Genomic DNA, 19,717 nt, shown 5'->3' with positions numbered 1-19,717 from the left:
GTCGGTGCTTACGTATTTTCTGTATTTTACTGGCCAGTCACTGCTGCGGATGTGAGAGGGGGAGGTGAGAAAGGATCCGAGCGGAGGGAGGTGGAGCGTAGTGTACAGCTGAGGAAAGGAAAGCGGCTTTTTTTTTTCTCGGTGATAGCGGGCGATGGCCTCTCTCCACCAGGCGGGGACGCAGGCGCGGGGAGCTGGCCGTGGTCCTTAACACAGAATAAGAACACAGAGTGAAGGATGAGCGACTCGTCCTTAATCTCATCCTAACGCTCTGCAGTGGTACACCTAAGATGGCCGCCACAGGATTTCTCTGATATTGTCACTGAAATGGGGAACATTATTTAGTTTGTAGGCAGGGGATGCAGATTAGTTGGTGTAAAATGTGGCTCCTGAGCCGCCCCATGCGTGTGCTGTTGAAGGGTGTGGTAGCCATGAAGAGCTAACTCTCTGTCTGTAGGCTTCTGGTCGAGAAATTGATTGTTGCAGCATGTGCTGGTATCTCTTGCATTACGCTGCCGTCACACAAGCGTTTCATCTACTAGCCTAAATGTAGATGTATTATTCAAAATGAAAACAAATATTCAAGTGTTCAACTTAATTCCATACAGTTTCTGGCCAAATGCAAATGTCCAACATACAGTGTTAATCTTTGATCAAATAAAATCTTAAAGCAAGGCCTGTGACATTGTCAATAATAATAATAATAATAATAATAATAATAATAATAATATATAATGTATATATTATAATAATATAATATATACATTATGTATATATATACATATATTATGTATATATTATATTATTATTGACATTATATGACAATGTTGTAACACTTAATAATATTAAAGTGTGACTTGCTATTCACTGAGTAATAATGTGGTCACAGGACCTTTCAAATCCTTTCAACACTACAAGTGCAAACAGACCACATTTACATGACACATGGTATGCAATACTCCTTTTATCTATCGGCTTTTGAAGATAACATTTGACAACTGTTTTCATTATAATTTTTATCTCATTATACAATCTTAAAAGCTTGAAGCGAAATATTAAATATTCTGGATTAGACCAGAATTTTTGCTTTAGCCTTAACAAGATCTAAACCAACACTTCAGTAGGTCCTGCTGCTTTTTTATGTGTTGACATCACCTTGCTAATCCAAAACACTGAGGTGTTTATTAAGATGGATTAAGATGGTATAAACCAGGACAGAAATAAAATAATATGACACAATAGGACGTCTGTGACCATAGATCACAACTACTCCCTGACCCCTAACCAGGGGCCCTATTGACTTAATTAAACTGACAAATCACTGTTGGCCAAAATGAATTAAGAGAGACACTACCACAGACTTCCACTGAACACATTATTATTATTATTATTATTATTACTACCTGTAGACCAAAGTGATACATTATAGAAAATCTCACCACAGCTATCTAACAATTCCCTACTAACGGTATCATCTTGAAAACCCAATGCTCATAATAATGACACATTGTAAAAAGGTCGAGACTAAACTACATGCTGGAGTTGATCTGTTGGTGATTATATCTCCCCCTACTGATGAGATTTTTTAAAAGTGTAAGCTTGTGGCGCTGGTCTGACCACCTGGTCCTGCTGCTCACTGGATTGTGGAATCTTAACTCTATCTCCTTCCATTTTCCAATTTTTGGTTTATGACCTGTTAAAATCAACCAATGTCTGCTTATGACTATTTGTCACGGGTTGCATATAAATTGGGAGCTGTTTAACCAAAAAGTGATATTCCCAAATCAAACTTGTTACATTTGATTAGGTTTTAGAAATGAAACCATCCAGTAGGAATAAGCGACCTATATCATCATATTGTTTGAAGGAATGGTTGAAACGGTTCAGAAAGAATAAACATTATTTGTTTATTAACAAAAATGTGTTCTTTAAATTCTTTTTTGTTATTCATCTCGGGATTTATCCTGTGTCCTCACAGGTTTGGTACCATTTCTCCATTGCCAGTTTGCCATGACCGGCCTGCAATTATACATATTGGTGAGATCAGTCTCTGACTGGCAGTAAGGTGACACCATCCATTTTGAGATTGAACGGCAGAGGTGTAAATAATGAAATGAAATATTTTTGAATTTCATTTTGCGGCTTCAGTATCAGGGTCGCAGGGTAAAAATATTCTATTGGGCCTTCAAGTCATATAATTAAACATAACAGAGGACTATGCACTATATTAATAAAAAATAAATGTCTTTAAACTAGATTTTGACACAGGGCATATCAGTGGTTAGATCAAACCTTTAGGATGTCGTCCTTTACCAATGACGGCCATTCTGGTGGAAACCATTTCAGATTTTAGATTGAGGTTAGGGTTTTCCCTCCAAACTCATCTTTTCTTACCACTTACGTCACCACTCTGAGCCTTTATTGTGTTCACCTCCCCCACCATCATGGTACTTACAGTACCAGCACACCCATGACAGCCTTCATACAGTACTGTGAACTCAGCATGCACGGAGGATGAGCAGGCCTGCCTACTTCATCTCTGAGTTTGAATTGAATCTTTTTGACAGCTGGACTGACTGCTACTCCAGATGTCCCTTACGCATCTGACCAGCATATTCCCTGCAGGTAACCATGCTTTCAAGGACTACTCATCTCCAGTTTTTCTAGTGGATCTCCTGTTGCCCTGACTTGGCATTTAATAGTCCTCTTATAGTTTTTACTCACGCAGCTTGCCCTTGTGGATTCTCAGCATGAGGTCTGCCTTTGTTCTCCCACAGGCCACTGCTGGTTCAGGCGGGTGAGACCCTTTAGTTTTCTGCAACTGCACACACCTCAGATCCCTCAGAGAGGTCTAGCACTAACCTCAGCAACAGAACTCTCCAAACCTTTTAAACATTAATAATTGACTGATGTTCTCTTCACCACTCCTCTACTTTAACTACACACATAAAATGTTTATGTTCTTCAGGGTAGTACAAAACAAAGGCCAGTGTGGAAAAATGCAAATGCCAAAAATGTGTTTCATCATGCAGCTGGAATTTTGTTTGTGTTTTAAGGAGAGAAATGATGCCTTCGTTTTGTGGTAGATTTCCATTGTCAGACTAATGTTCATCAAGTCTAGAAAACAATCTCACCACAGCATCCATGAAACAGCTGGTAACCCTCACTAAAACTCTCCACGGAGCTGAGAGATCCGCAGATTCAGGTGATAATTATCTGTGGGTTCGTCACTACAAGCAGCCATTTTCAAATACAAGTAGCTATTGTTAACCAGGCAAACTCAAATATCAACATATCCGTCAAAAAAATGTTAACGGAAATAAAGAAGCTATGGTATGAATTCCCTGTTGAATAGTTTCAACCGAGAAAAAAATAAAATAAATATATATATATATATATATATATATATATATATATTTTTTTTTTTTACATATACAGTATATTTATACTATACTTGATAATCAACTATGATCAACAGAGATAAGATGAATCATGACCCTGAGCTAGCTATTTAATTATGGATTGAAGTCATAGAGGCCAGCCTGACTTTATCATTACATGTGAGTATCATGTTACAGTAACAACAAGTGTTTTGATTTAATTATTTTTATATTAATTCTGTCTCTAAGAAATGAAAAACTATTAAAAAATAAATAAAAAAACACATGAAACCATAGAAAAAACACTAAATAGAACCAATAAAATCACATTGTGCTTTAATATTTGTCCCTGCATGTGTCTTTGGCACACTGTCATGTGCCTTTGGAGAGTTGTCACAGACAGCATATTTAAAGCACACCGTGACAAACCAGACAGTGCAGCACAGCTGAAACTTCACAGAACAACTACACAATATTATATTCATGACTCATCTCTCCCTCATTCTGCTATTCTATACAGTATATGTATGGAGCATGTTTATTATATTAAATATAGATTCTTAAAGAGTGTCAAGTGTATGAGAGAGAGATAAAGGGAGAGAGAGAGACAGAGAGAGAGAGAGAGAGAGAGAGAGAGAGAGGGATTTATTTTTGCAGTAACAAATTTATCTTGTGCGCTTGAGCTTGTATCATTTAGATCTGTATTCTCTTTTTAGACTTTAGCTTTGGGTTTAGTCACCAGTCATAAGCTCTGGGTTAAATCGCAAAGTGCAACATAACAGTTTAAAAACTGCTTTGTCAGAGTTGATGTGCACACACACATATACAGTACACACACACACACACACACACACACACACACACACACACATACATGCACACAGAAGCTCAGAGCTTCTCTGGAGTTGTCTTTGGAGCTCTTTGAAATATTTAAATGCTGGGAGTGTTTTTTTAATGTGAGATTGATGGAATAGGGTCATTGTCAGTATGGCAGCTATATAGCTGTCTCACAGAGGGATTCACAGCCAGCAAATACTGTATTTAAGTGTGTGTTGTAACATGGTTTTATGTGAAATTGACTGGATATATGGATTGCAGAGGAGTGAAATGCTCAGTTTAAAACAGAGATGTGTGGTAATTGGCTTTAGCAGTGAGGAGAAACCAGTTTTGAAGAAATTACCAATCTGTACAAATCCTTTTACATAACAGTCTCATGTTTTCTTTTTTTCCTAATGCAAAAATAGAAAATGGAATTCTGATATTTCCATGTTCCGTCTGACATCAACCTTGCAGGGAATTCGAGGTAGCATTCCAGGAGGTCCAGAATAACACATTTATTCTTATTGTCACCTTTTCTTTACTTAACAATATTTTCCTTTTCTTTATTTTACAGCAAAAAAAAATCTAATACATACAGTAGATACAATGAACTCTATGTGATCACTTTTATGGATTATTTTCATGGTTTAAGGTTCCCTTTTTTATAATTTCAGACTACACTGGAATGATTTTTTCAAAATTAGGATTTTAAGTGGGCTTGACTCTTTAAATGTTCTAGATAAACCCCAGTCCAAAGGTGGTTCTCTGCAAAAGAAGACAACAAAAAATCTCTAGATCAACTCGTTGGAAAGCACATTTCCAGGCGGAGGCCTCATGAAAACCACCAGATTTATTTCTTGTCTCTTCCTCCCACAGTTTTCAGGGTAGATAGGGGAGATGATGCCAGAAAAAGATTCATTAATAATGCAGCGAGAGGATGGAGCCTCACCACTCTAACATGAAGAAAAAACCCTGTCGCTGTTGGACCAGCACAATCTTCTCATCAAGTGGAATATGATTTTTCTAATCAGCGCACACAGCAGTCAAAGAGTTGAGATGTGTTTAGCTTATTGTACATACAGGAGACACAACTGTCAACCGGATTTTGGTGAGAAGAGAAAGAACAAATGCAGAGAGAAATTAAGAAGAGCTCATCACTGCAGCTTTAGAGATTTTCCTCCCAATTAGTGTAGCTAAGTCCTGCCCTCTGTTGGTTGAAAAATCAAAGAGCAGTTAAATTCATATCTGTTTTTGTTGTGTTTAAATACCCAAGGCTACAAACTAAGTGAATAATTGATTACTAATAAGATTATGGTCTTAAGTGAAAGCAGATGAGAAAACCTACACTTCAAAGGTGTGTTTTTTAGATGAACCATCACTTACTCTTATTTAAAGAGATTTTTGGTTATTCTAGAGGACTTACTCATAAGAAATTATTAATACTTAATTCTGATGTGTCTGAATATGTGTTAATATCAACAATAACCAAAGAACACATTACATCACCAGAATGAGGTAGCAAGGCTACAGTATCATTTCTCTCTAATCTCAACTCAAGTTACTAAAATGTTAAGTAATGTTACTCAAGTAAATATACTTGTGTAACATGTACTCAGATACAACATAACTGCATTACAATTTAAAATGATAATGATGTTATATGATAGAACACCTATAGGCTACAAAAAAAGTGCATTAACATGTTGCTGTATACACACAAAGAACAACATGCCGTCCCTGGGTGCAAATCGCACCACCAAGCCCTTACAGTATGTGTGTCAAATGTCAAGAAAGGTAATATTCTTACACTTAAACAGAAAAATAATTTTTTTGATGGTAGTCGAAAACCTGACTGGATTTTGAGGATGTTACAGGAATAAACAGTCAAAACCCAATCACTGCCCTTTTATGTAGATGTGAGTTATTCACGATAGTACAAGAATATAATTGAATATTTGAATATGAGTCAACATGCATGCAGCTCCATTGCACCGTAGCTCCACCAGCCTCATTCAAACAAAAGACATTGGATGGTTATTTATAAACCAACTAAGGTTTGATTGTATGTGCAAATGAAGCTAATGCAGTTCCGTTTGTTTCAGCTGAGAACAACAAAAATGAAACTATTTTTATCTTTGACCAAATTGAACCGAAGGGTTTTCATGTCTTCATCTGTTCTCTGCATCAGCCTCTTTTTTTTTACCACAGTTTAATGTTCCTGTCAGCCTCCAGCTTGTGAAATGAGTTTCAAAGTACGCCTCATGGATTCTGCTTTTACTATCCAACATCGGGTATCTATGACTCTATGATTGATTACTAAATTCTATGTAAAGTCTGGAATCTTGCTGCCTTTAAAGTCCTTTCACCTCATATAAACCAAAAAGCAGCCAGTGATCCCTTGGCACTGAGTTATTCTGGCTGTTATTCAGTGTGGACTGGAAATGTCATCAGTCATTTTACCATTAACATCTGAAGCCTGCCTGAGGGAATTAGTCAATCAAAGTCACTTCCTTTTCTTAGATAACTTCTGAAACTTTGAAGTCATAGTTATTTATGTTTTTAATCCTAAATTGGCTGCTACCCCTGTAGTTGTGTTACTTTTAAAATTCCAGTGGCCCATTTACTCTTTATCCTATATATATCCCAATGATTCAACTTGTTGTCTTGTCTATTTCAAATCTACAGCAGCTTGAAATCAACCTGTCTTAGCCACATGGACAAATAACGTTTCTTAGGTTTTTCAATGCAGACCTTTTACTCATAATTTACATGAGTGACTAACAGTCAGGAGAGCATAACACACTTCAGGAGAATTGAGCCCTATGACACACAGCAATAATAACAGATGTTATATTATACAGCCAAATTATAGTTCAATAAGTCAATGTTTTATAGCCTACTGTAGACTTGCATTTATGTCATGTGATATTTTCTTTTTCTACCTTTTTTATATGAAACTAGAATAGAAAAGAAGAATAGATCTTCATTGTCATTGTTTCACAACAGCAAAACACAGTTTTCAGCTCTCAGTTTGGCAGTATAAATAACAAACAAGCAAACAAAAAAACAAAATTCTGCTTCATCATTTAATTGTATTACTTTCCATCTTTTTACTTTTTTACTTCCTCTATTCATCCTGTTATGTTGTTGTAAATCATGTTTTAATAACTGCTTTTATCCAGTATTACTCCCTCCATTAAGTCTTTGAGTATGTGCTATACTTGGTCTCACAACACACTTTGTCCATGTACTCCAGGCTGACATGTTATCAAGCAAATCATTCTCAGGTCCTTGATTCTCTTCTGTGAGAGTTATGTTGTCTATATCTTTTAGGCTATGAGATGCCTACAGGTTTATTGTTTTGTAAGTAAGAAATTAGTTCACCCTAAAGTTACATTGTTGCATTTAAAAGCCCCTTTTTTTCCAAAACAGGTCAATCTGAATATTTATTATCATTGAATAATTAATTATTTCTCTAGTACATAAATCAAACCAGTTTGAGATAACACATGATGTATCCTATATCTAAAATCCAAGTTGCAGTGCAATGCATTATTAATATCACTCAGCGATGTGCACGGCCCTAAATTCATTCTTGCCTAAAAATAAATTTGTAATACAGATTTGTCACCAAAAGAGGTCAGCAGAATCCTCTTTATTACCACAATGCAAATGGCCCAATTGTAATCGGATCATTAGAAAAGAAGATGTATCCACCATGATTACAGTATAATACGGTAATCTACAGTACAGTTATTTATTGTATGACATTGAGCATTGGTTAACGAATTAATGCAATCACAATATTACGTTTTGATTTGTAGAAGAGACATCATGTTACAAATATTACTTTATTATTTGAAATTATATGATTTTATTGGCTGCAGGGCTGGCCCAAGGATTTATGAGGGCCTAAACAATTTGCCTGAGGCCAAAACCACGTTCTTGATTACCTACTATAATATCACACTTAAAACACACATCAGTCTGATTATTGATTAGACTTTGGTCATAAATGCATGTTTTTTGTCCGTTCTTACTAATGCAGCTAATGCACATACTGCCTGAGGTACAGGTGAATTAGAGCAACCAGATAATTACGACTTTTACAGTATTACTCTAAGTTTCTTAAGGGTTTCATCATATAGTCTCAAATGTTAATTCATGTAACATAATCCAAAGTTTTTAGAAACATCACTTAAAAGTGCTGAGAAAGGTTACAATGTTGAAGAAAGTCATTGCTTCTTTGTGCAGGCGCGAAGAAGAACTGTTTTACACAGTTCAGTTACCATGGCAACATGGGTTTTGGGGAGGAAATAGCTTGGTGTAATGTATATTCAATACATTCAATTAATTACTTCCTTATCAAACACCCACAAATCATACAAGAGTAACTCATTAATTCAAATCATTTATTGTTGTATAATAATTTTTCTCACTTACTTTTCTACACTCCCAACCAACAACCAGGCCCAAGGCCTGCAAGTAGCCACGGCTAGAAGTTTTACATTGCATCTGTGGCATTTTATTTAAATGTAACATGCCTTCATGTAACGTCCCTGCCAAATACATTAATTGGTTACTCTTATCATTGGGATTAGGATGACCCTATTGTGAAAAATCAAAAAAATCCTTTCTGGTTTAAATTGTACAATCTGGCACTGTAACACCTATTTCAAATGTTCATGTTTTAAGATCTACTCTACTTAAAGCCTTTACTGAAGTTTTAGTCCAGGAAGACCGTCACTGTAATATGCTGCAATCTTTGCTGTCCTGTAAAAACTATGTATCTCCAAAACATCCCTTTTTCATGAGTTCATATAAACAGGCCTGTTGTCAGCTTTTTAACAGTGAGTTTTTCAGATAATCCAAGGAGTTTTTAAATAGTCTATATAATTTAAGAAGTATTAGAATGTTTTCCCTTTTCCCCAGAAGAACACCTAATCCTTCAGTTTATCTGAATAATTCAAAATCACTAATATGGAGATACATACTTTTCCCTGCAGTGACAAAATTCTGCAGCTGACATTTGTCTTCATTTCATGTTTCTGATGAAGCCTTATTTAGAAAAAAGATCTTTTGAAAGCAATGTCTTATGGTCTTACTATAACAAGTAAACGACCTATTCGCAGACATTCCCTCAATTATGGTATTTATAGTTTATTGCAGTGTTTATGAACAAATATAGAGTACAGTAAAATCTCAAACTCCTCCCTGGGGACGATATCTATTGTTAGCCCGCCCCTCCACTGGAAGAGTCACTCTCTTTTTGTCTGTCTACATCAGTGGTGTTTCGACCCTGATGACTAAAGCTGTCGATACTGTGTGGAGCTGGGCGTGAGATCTGTGATTTTTAAATGTGTATGGTTATATTTGCTCCGGTAAGTTTAATTTCTCTAGTCTTGTCATTTCTTCATGTTGGTTATAGTGATTTCTGCCTCTATTCACTGAAAATTACCTTGTATGAACTACAACATCAAGTGTGATCTTGATGTTGTGATTTTCTGATTGGTGAAATGTCTATCAAGTTTAGAATCAGTGCTGTTTTTTACATACTAAGAAATCTATTCAAAGTAGTGAACACAGAGTCAATTTCTCATTCTTAATATGAATATTCTGCATTTCAACTCTAAAGATACAATGAGCAAGAGACTTACATCTTCAAATTGAATCTGTACTGTACTGCTGTGGCCACCCTCCAGCGCACAGTAAGCAGCTCCGTTAGTTGTCTTCCGACCTTTAAATTATTCAGGTTTTGTTTTCAAACCAATTATAAATCTCAATAATCAGACCAGTAGTCTAATTTATTAATGTGTAGTATGCAGTAAGCTGCACTCCCAGACCTGATATTGGATCAAGGAACTCATAAAATATCAACCGATGCTGATCCTTTTCTATTTTTGTTTGTTTTCCTAGATTTTTGCCATCTGTGCTTTTGCATCATGTGGAGGATACTATGGTCATCTCCAGGTTAAAGTGGACTGTTCAGACAGGAGGCAGAGTAACCTCAGCATCGACATTGATTTTGGCTATCCTTTCAGGTGAAGTAGTTGTTTATGCTTTCCTTTACATACATCCTTTTATCTCATTAGGTAATTCACTTATAAATACAAGAAAAAAATATTGATTTTCATGTACTTTTGTTTTTATTACATTTAGAGTAATCATTTAATCTTTGACAATTTTTACATGTTTTGATTTATATAATTTTAAAATGTGAATTAACAGACTAATTGACAAAGAGTGAAGATTTTACTGGACACCCAAAACGAGGCTTTCAGACTAAGCAGACATGACCAGGCAATCATCTCTGCATATTTCAGGAAACTGGACAAAAGCAAAAACAAAAAGATTATTTAAAAGCTGCACAGCTCTACTCAATCATGTTGCCAGGCTCAGCAGAGGGGAGTTGCCCTCAAAACAGGGTTTTGGACTAAAGCTGAGCAGGATGCCAGCCCAATTAAAGTCACAAATATTTTACTGCATCATTCAACAAAACTGTACCTGGAGTCCTGACAGACTTAACTGAAGGTGTGCTTTTTGTGATATTACAGCTCCTTGGCACTTTATCACAGCTTGATGTAGCTGCATAGCGATCCATTGATAAGCTGATGAGCAACAGAAACTGGTATCTTTCTTTGTCCCTGTTTCATTTTGGCTCCTGCCGACCTGAAAGTATTCAGGGCTGCCTGGGACTTTGTGCTATATAAACACTGAGATGTTTGAAGGATGAGAAAAGAGTGACTCTATTTCTCATCCGTATTGCTATTTTAAGTGAAAGGACTCATTTAAACAGAGCTATAATAGATCATCATTTAGTTTCGGTGTGCACAGTGGAAACAAAATCTAATTATAGACAAATTGTTTAACTGAACGACTTCTTGGAGAGCGACTGGCCACCATACATATTTCATTTGGATGATGAATGGTGTGGTGTGTCTGTGGATGTGAACTCTCTGGTCTTGTGGTTGACCACCCCAAACCCTGTGCGTCAGAGTCAGTGATGGCCAAGCTGAACTGTTAATTAGTCGTCTCATTAACAGCTCAGCTGATTTGACACTGGTGTCGATGTGTTAGTTCAGTGGTACCCACTCTCATTATATATGTATAAATGAACTAGTAAACAACATTGCTACCAACAGAATTAAAGTATTTTTCAGTTCTTTTCAAAATGTTATGCTATTTCTAAAGGTGGTTTTTGCGTTTTGAGTACTTGGGAGGCAAAGATCTAAGTGTGTGTGTGTGTGTGTGTGTGTGTGTGTGTGTGTGTGTGTGTGTGTGTGTGTGTGTGTGTGTGTGTGTGTGTGTGTGTATGTGTGTGTGTGCGTGTGCGGGCGTGCGTGCGTGTGTGTGTGTGCTCGCACTGATTGATAACAAAATGAGGCAATATCTAAAATATTTTTTGATGCGTATAAATACATGTCTGGCAATGTATCTTCATTTATAATAATGATAACAGCAGCACAGTCAAATATTGCTTACCTTTCAGCTAAAGAATGTCCTTTGCCACATTATATTTTTTACATTTCAACAGGAATTACTTTGTCAATGCAGCTGTCTGCAGCTTTGTGCTTGCTTTCATTAATTGGATGCTAAGCATGCAAATAGCAAAACTTGTTCATTTTTGTGGTCAATTATTTATTGTGCATTTATGAAAAGCAGATAAAAACTGTGCATCATTCCAAGCCGTGGTGACTGAACCCTCCACATACTTACAATTAAGTCAATATTGTCACAGTGACACAGTAATTGAACTCACTTACACTACTGGTCAAAAGTTTTACAACACCCCAATTTTTTTAGTTTTTTATTGAAATTTTAGCAGTTCAAGTCCAATGAATAGCTTGAAATGGTACAAAGGTTAAGTGGTGAACTGCCTGAGGTTAAAAAAAAGTAAGGTTACCCAAAACTGAAAAATAATGTACATTTCAGTATTTTACAAAAAGGCCTTTTTCAGAGAACGAGAAATGGGTAAACAATGTAAAGCTGTTCTGCAGCAATGGAGGTTGATCAAGCTTTGAAAGTTGGTGCTACCAATTCCCACAGGTGTTCCAACTTGTCTGGATTACTTCAACCCCTCTGTTTGTATAAAAGTATTGTTGGAACACACTGTGGTACCATACCCTCGTGAACATTATTTGAACAGTATTGTACTGCAGAAAGTAGTGTGTTGCTATAAAAATGGCGGGAAAAAGGCAATTAACAATGGAAGAGAGACAGACCATCATAACACTTAAGAATGTTGGTCTTTCCTACAGAGAAATTGCGAAGAAAGTCAAGGTGTCAGTGAGTATAGTATTCTTTACCATCAAAAGGCACTTAGAAACTGGGGCAAACTCTGACAGGAAGAGGTCTGGCAAACCCAAAGCCACAACAGAATCAGAAGACAAGTTTCGGAGAGTCAACAGCTTGCGTGATAGGCGGCTCACAGGACAACAGCTTCAAGCACAGCTTAATAGTGGTCGTAATAAGCAAGTCTCAGTTTCAACTGTAAAGAGAAGACTTCAAGCTGCAGGTTTGATGGGTCGAGTTGCAGCAAGAAAGCCATTGCTAAGACGTCAGAATAAGAAAAAGAGGCTTGCCTGGGCCAAGAAACATCGTCAGTGGACTACTGAAGACTGGAAGAAGGTGTTATGGACTGATGAATCAAAATTGAAATCTTTGGTTCGTCACGCAGGATTTTTGTACGCCGTCGAGTAGGCGAAAGGATGGTTCCTCAGTGTGTGACATCACCTGTCAAACATGGAGGAGGAAGCGTGATAGTCTGGGGCTGTTTTTGCTGGATCCAGGGTCGGTGATTTGTACAGAGAGAAAGGCACCCTGAACCAAAACGGCTACCACAGCATTTTGCAGCGCCATGCAGTACCCTCTGGTATGCGCCTAGTTGGTCAGGGGTTCATCCTACAGCAAGATAATGACCCAAAACATAAGTCCAAGCTATGCCAGAACTACCTTAGCAAAAAAGAACAAGATGATAAGCTTAAAAACATGGAGTGGCCAGCACAGTCACCAGACTTAAACCCCATTGAGCTGGTTTGGGATGAACTGGACAGAAAAGTGAAAGCAAAGCAACCTACCTAGTGTCACACATTTATGGGAACTAGTTGGGAAGAATTTTCTGAAGAATATTTGATTTCCATTGTAGAAAGAATGCCACAATTGTGTTCAGCTGTTATATCTGCCAAAGGGGGCTACTTTGATTAGTCAAAATTTTTTAATACATTTTGGTTTATAAATTGATTCCATGATTTTTTTTTTTACTTAAATTGTTCATTTGTTCTATTCTTTCATTTCAGAGTACAATAAGACATTGAACTGCATGAATTTCAATAACAACCTGGAAAAATTGTGGTGTTCTAAAACTTTTGACCAGTAGTGTAGGTCATACAGCAATTATTTACATGACTCCGAGCACCATATGCCCAAGGAGTTTATGATTATAAAAAAATATAAAACTTTATTACTTTATTTATTCAGAGGGAGATTGTTGGCAGCAGTTGCAATACAAAGTAGGAAATAATGTAAAAATAAATAATAAATAAATACACAATACCAAAAAAGCTCCCAACAAATATTTAAAAAATTAAATAAATGGTCAGGAAAACCCTGCCATTGAATGTCATAATTAATCCTCATTTGGAAACTGTTTCACATTCCAGATGTTGCTACAGTATGCTTCCTTTTGTCACATAGAAAAACCAAGTTGCAGCACTGCTTTTTTCACTGGCAGCTTCTTCCTGAATCATGTGGCATTTGTCCCTTTGTATGCAACACTAAATAAAGGTTTCTCTGCTGTGTATCTATGGTTTTTGAGGTTGAACCATTTTCCCTACAGACTGAATCTCCTTAAATTTCCTTTTTCTGTCTTGTAGACTACAAGAAGTGCATTTTAAGGCTCCCTTGTGTGAGACAAAGAGGGAAGAGATCCTTTTCCTGGATGGCGACTTTTCCTCAGCTGCTCAGTTTTTCCTGACTGTTGGTGTTTTTGCTTTCCTGTACTCTCTGCTGGCAACCATCGTCTATGTCTTTTACCAGAACAAGTACCTGAAAAACAACAGAGGCCCGCTTGTGGTCAGTGAGTTTATACCTTCAACAAACATTCCTCCAATCCTCCAATGTCCACACCTGAATTAGATACAATATAGTGTGATAATGTTTGTGTCTGTATGAGATGAAACAATTGACTATTTTTCCATTCTACTCTTTTGTTCTGAGCAGGATTTTGTCGTTACGGTCATCTTCTCCTTTATGTGGCTGATCAGCAGTTGCTGTTGGGCCAAAACTCTTTCTGATATCAAGACAGTCACAAACCCGACACAGGTGCTTTTGCTCATCTCAGCCTGCAGAGCTCAGCAGAATAAATGTATGGCCACCCGGGAACCTCTCTGGTCACAACTTAATACATCTGTGGTAGGTGTTTGCTCAACAAATGAAGCACTGAAATCCAAACTGAATAAAGCAAGCCATTCACACCCATCCTTTCTTCTATCTCCAGGTTTTTGGTTTTGTAAACGTCGTCCTCTGGGTTGGAAATATTTGGTTTGTCTTCAAAGAGACAGGCTGGTACAAGACAGGTCAAAGATATCCAACCAGGAGTGCTTCTGGGAAACGCAGCAGTGAAATGCGACAGCGGCTGTATAGTGAGAGCAGCTTCGAACAGCCGGAGGAGGGTCTTGGTCCACAACCTTCCAGACAAGACAGTTTTAATCAGCAGGTCAACAGACAAGGTAGCTTCAACCAGTCACAAGTAAGCTTGAGCTTACCGCACGCATATCTCGGCAAACCAGTAAATTATGACAGGGACAATAAAGTGTCTTCTCAAGGGCCGATTATATTTGTCAACAAGATGTGATGTTGCTCTTGGTATAGACCGAATCCCCGTGACGTTGCGCTAACAAAACAATCCCTTCCGAGTAGACAAGTTGATTTGCTTAACACTTTAACATAACCATCACTAAGAAATGGTAAATTTAACATCAGTTAAACTAAAGCAATAGTTATTTTACTGTTAACAAACAATGAAATTACAATTAATAATGTTTACTAATTACTAGTAATAGTAGTAGTAGTAGTAGTAGTAGTAATAAAGTAGTCATTTATGTTATTTTAACCGTTGATTGTTGCACACGTCATACAATTTAATAAATTATATTAGTATGTGTTAATGATTACCAAATGATCTGTAAACCTTTAAGAATTCATTTGTAAACTATTAATAAACATTATTTGGATCATTCTTATAAAGTTGCAACAGAAGATTACAATACCTTGTTAATGAATGAATGTTACTTGAGGCTTTACAAACCACTTATTAATCATTAACTATTTATAATAAACATTATTGCCAACTTTATAATAGTCATCCCAATAATGTATATAGATGGTTTACAAAACAAATATTAACCATTAACAAAGTATTAACTATCTATTAGGGCTGTCAGCGGATTAAAATATTTAATTGCAAATAATCGCATGATTGATTAGTTAACTCGCAATTAATCAACCCCCCAGACCCTCAACATCATAAGTCACCACACAAACCTAGAAGAAAAACCTTGGCTTTTCAGTTACCAGGCCAGTTTTGGTTAGGCCAAATGTTGGTGCTATTTAGCTAACATCTACAATCTGGGCAGCTAAAATAAACATTAACAAGCCAATCCCCATTTTGCATTGCATTCAGTTTAGTTAAATGGGCTGAGCCCCTTACTTCCTCAAGTCCTAGAAACGCCCCTGGCGTGCGTCTTTGATAAACCAAACCTCAAGTTAAATGCAACACGAGGGGGGTGAGAAAAATATAATGAATGTTACCAGCTAGACTAGCCTTTAGTAGTGGTGTTTCTTTGTTCTACAAGCCCAGGTTAGCTTAGCGGACCCTAACATTAAAAACAGTGACATCTCACCACCGGTGACTGACTGCTACTTTTTAGGTGGTGGTGTCACAGGTATATGAGGCCTCTGACCTAACGTTAGAGAAAGTGACATGAAACTACAAAACATTGTTGTTGTTCCTCACCACTGTTTGCACAGCACCGTTAAATTGTGTGTACGGGACACAGGGGTTTTCTTCCCGGAAGTTGTTGTAAACAAACTTTGTGATTGGGTCTATAATGCTGTACATGGTGAACAAGATGGGATTGGGAACATGATAATTAACTTAAAATCCCCCTCCAGACATGTTTTAAAGTATGTAAAAATACTCTGTTAAGATTCATATTTTGTTTAACATGCTTTTCTTACATGAAAAGTAAAAATTCTGAAAAAGGGACCGGACTCACATCTTCTCTTTCTCCCTCAATGAGCAATTCTGGATCTGGCTTCGTGCTACCCAACACCACTGCTCTTGCAGACTCATTCGGTGATTAAATTCTAGCATCTACCTTAGTTTTGTTTATGTCTTTTGTTAGCTTGTTAGCTTGTAACTGGCAGTGGCTGACACAGTTACGATTACAGTGTGTTTTTCGCTCTCTTTACTGACAGTCCTCTCTGCGCTGGAGGTTTCAGGTTTCTTTGCTTGTTTTTGCGCATCCGACAGTGATTGGTTTAAGGATCAGTGGCGTACCTAATCAAGCTTGCCCGGCATACGTTTGAATCTCAGATTTTAGGGAAGTACACATCCATCTCCCCTTCAGATGGTGACAAACTTTGCACAGATACAAGTCAGTACAGTCAAGGTCAGACATTTAAGGGGACATAAACACAAGAAAAACACATATTTTTGGTAAAGAGGGACTTTAAAATAAAATGAAAACGCTGATGGTATTTATTTGACAAATATGGGTGTTTTTTTTTTTTTTTTATTTTTTTTTTTTTTTTTTTTTTTTTTTTGGTTTGGAGTGGAATTTTTTGTTGAAAAAAATTGTAATTTGAAAAAAAGAAATTTTAAGTCATTCCTTAATGCTTTTTTTTATTATTTTTTTTTTTTTTCAAGTTGACCTTTGGCAATAAGCAGGCATTGCTATGGGCCTTTGTAAATAATAATAATAATAATAATAATAATAATAATAATGCAAAATTATTATAATAATGAGATTATTCTCCACCACAGCTTTGCCATCAGACATTATGTCCCAGCCATTAATGAGCACATGAATCTTAATAATGCCAAAAGGACAAAAATCATTACACGCCAGTATTCAAATACAATTATTACACTGAATCAATGGAAAATATAATATTCACATATTTGCAAAAAATTACCCAAAGCTGAAGAGTACTGATCTTCTTGGAGTGTGCCAACAGAGGCAGCCTAAAAAATAGCCTAAAATATGACTGCAAACTTTAGGTCAGGCAGCTTAATATAACATATGTAGATTGCATTTACAATAAGTATGGTGATGCAAAGTACTGTTTGTACTTGCACTTGGTCTGCAGGTATATACAGGCAAAATTACCCATGGTGGTCTACCTTAGTTCTATTATTAACTACATGGAAAATATTGATAGTTTAACAAGCTAAGAGTTGTTTTTTGTTGTAGCTCAGAAGTATTTCCATGTGTCTCTGTGAATTCCATACTTATCATAACCAATTGTGGATTGTTTTTAACATTTTTCACAATATCTTTTTCTTTTTAACTCAAAATCCCTGGAAAGCCATGAAAATCAAATAAAATAATAAATGTCCAGTAATCTAGCATCGTGGTAGGATTTGCATGGCGTTTTCATGCAATTTATTATACATGTTTTATTTATTTCTTACCTGTAAATGGAAAACCTTTTTTTTTTTTTTTTTTTGTCTAAAGAAAATTTGTTGTATTACACATTTGCCAGAAAAAAATGTGCACTGAGGCAATGAGGCACTCTAGTGTCTTTGTTATGCTTTTTTTTATGAATATTGATTTCAAATGGATGGAGTACTGTTTAAGTGGAGCTTTGAATATTTAATTATTTTAAAATTGTTGTGCGTATTTGTGTGTAAATACATGTGTATTCACATTTTATTATTATACTTGTGTTAAAGCTGAAGAATTATCTTCTAAAAGAATATGTTACATATTAAACAAACTATGATGCATAATTTGGATGTGGAACATGTTGAAGTGCACCTTTATTGTCACATTCCTCTGCACTATACTGATTGTTAAAACTATAATTTCACAAAGGGAATAATGTCTAACTTATTCATAACATACAGTTCAAAAGTGTACAGTAACTGGAATGTGTGTGTTATGTGCTGATGAATATATTAAGCGTATAAGTTTATGTCAGGCATGTTTTACTTGAAGTGTGTCTGAAGTGTTGCTCTACATGCCTTTTCAGTGATACTCTGGTTTCAGTAATTGATGTCAAAGTTAACATATCAACTGTGGAGCTGTTGTTGCCATGGTTTTTCATATATGGTGTCAGCCTCTTTCAATTCCATGGAAAAGGGAACGGAGCAGAGGGGACTGAAAGTGAGGAAATCTGAATAAGAAATGTGGGAAACCGACAAAGGGAATAAGTATAGAGTATTGACTTTTATGGAGACACCTTTATAGACATTAAAACATATTTCATAGTGTGTATAAGGATAATCTCAACTGTAAAGGCTGAAGGGATAATCCCTCAGGTTTAATCTTGTTAAAACAGTTAACATAATTCTAACCAATGCCCAAAACCTCTTACCACTCTGGTACAGCCTGTAGAGTTTAAACTGTGTTGATGAAAAAGAGTTGGATTTTCTTATGTGGGTTAATGAATCTCATCAGTAAAGTATAGCAGTACTGCTATTAAATTAAAGAGTTCACACAACGTGAATTAATTATCTTATATTAATCATTTGACTGAGCGGTGGCCACAAATCATTGTTTTATTTAGGTTAATTATTTATGGGAAAAGTCAGCTGGCTCCAACTACACATATTTCTCATTGAATAAAAACTGTGTTCATGACCCATGGTGATGATGTGTCATAAATGTTCATTATCAATTTAAAGGGGCACTCCACCAATTTTACACATTAAGTTACTCACCATGAGGAGTACTGCTCTTTTTCTATTTTGTTTTTGAGATTGTCCTTGTCGACTGTCTGAACATGTACAAATGTACAGTAAAGCCTTTGATGAAGGAAATATTATTTGGGGCTTTAAATATTTTATTTAGTTTACTTCATAAGTAACAAAAGATTAAATGCCACAAAAAAAAAATATTCTTAACATCACCTGCTATTGTTGTAGCAAGCTGATAGCTGACAGTTGTGTAATTTTCTCAATCTGTAATAATCAGAGTAATATTCTTCTCTGCTTTTGTTCATTTTTCAACAAGACTTGAAATGTCATGCCTGGCACTAGAACTACTATATTGTTATATTGTTGCTAAATATTTTAGTCGGTTCAGTCATTTGCCATTACATGAAGGAGGACATCAAATGGCACACATCTAATAAATGTCAAGGATAACACCATAAAACCCAGCACTTATTTTCATTGTGGTCCTTGAAGATTTAAGGTAAACCCAAAAGCCATAATTTGACATTCTTCATAAAATGACTGTAGTTATTGAGTCCCCAACAACCAAAATAAGAATATTGACAATAATAATATA

The 19,717-nt window shown here is 36.2% G+C and overlaps 1 protein-coding gene across 1 annotated transcript; it reads left to right on the top strand.

Moving 5' to 3' along the window:
- The first annotated feature begins 9,519 nt into the window (after positions 1–9,519).
- Positions 9,520–15,197, top strand: LOC120557792 (synaptoporin). Its single transcript, XM_039798416.1, has 5 exons — positions 9,520–9,580; positions 10,116–10,240; positions 14,072–14,270; positions 14,418–14,609; positions 14,695–15,197. Exons 1-5 carry the CDS (start codon positions 9,557–9,559, stop codon positions 15,049–15,051), a joined length of 897 nt encoding a protein of 298 aa, XP_039654350.1. The 5' UTR covers positions 9,520–9,556; the 3' UTR covers positions 15,052–15,197.
- Positions 15,198–19,717: the final 4,520 nt, after the last annotated feature.

The sequence above is a fragment of the Perca fluviatilis genome, chromosome 4, assembly GCF_010015445.1.
Source record: "Perca fluviatilis chromosome 4, GENO_Pfluv_1.0, whole genome shotgun sequence".
Taxonomy (NCBI): Eukaryota; Metazoa; Chordata; class Actinopteri; order Perciformes; family Percidae; genus Perca; species Perca fluviatilis.
Note: the sequence above shows the minus strand (reverse complement) of the source record. Positions and strands in the feature narration are given on the sequence as shown.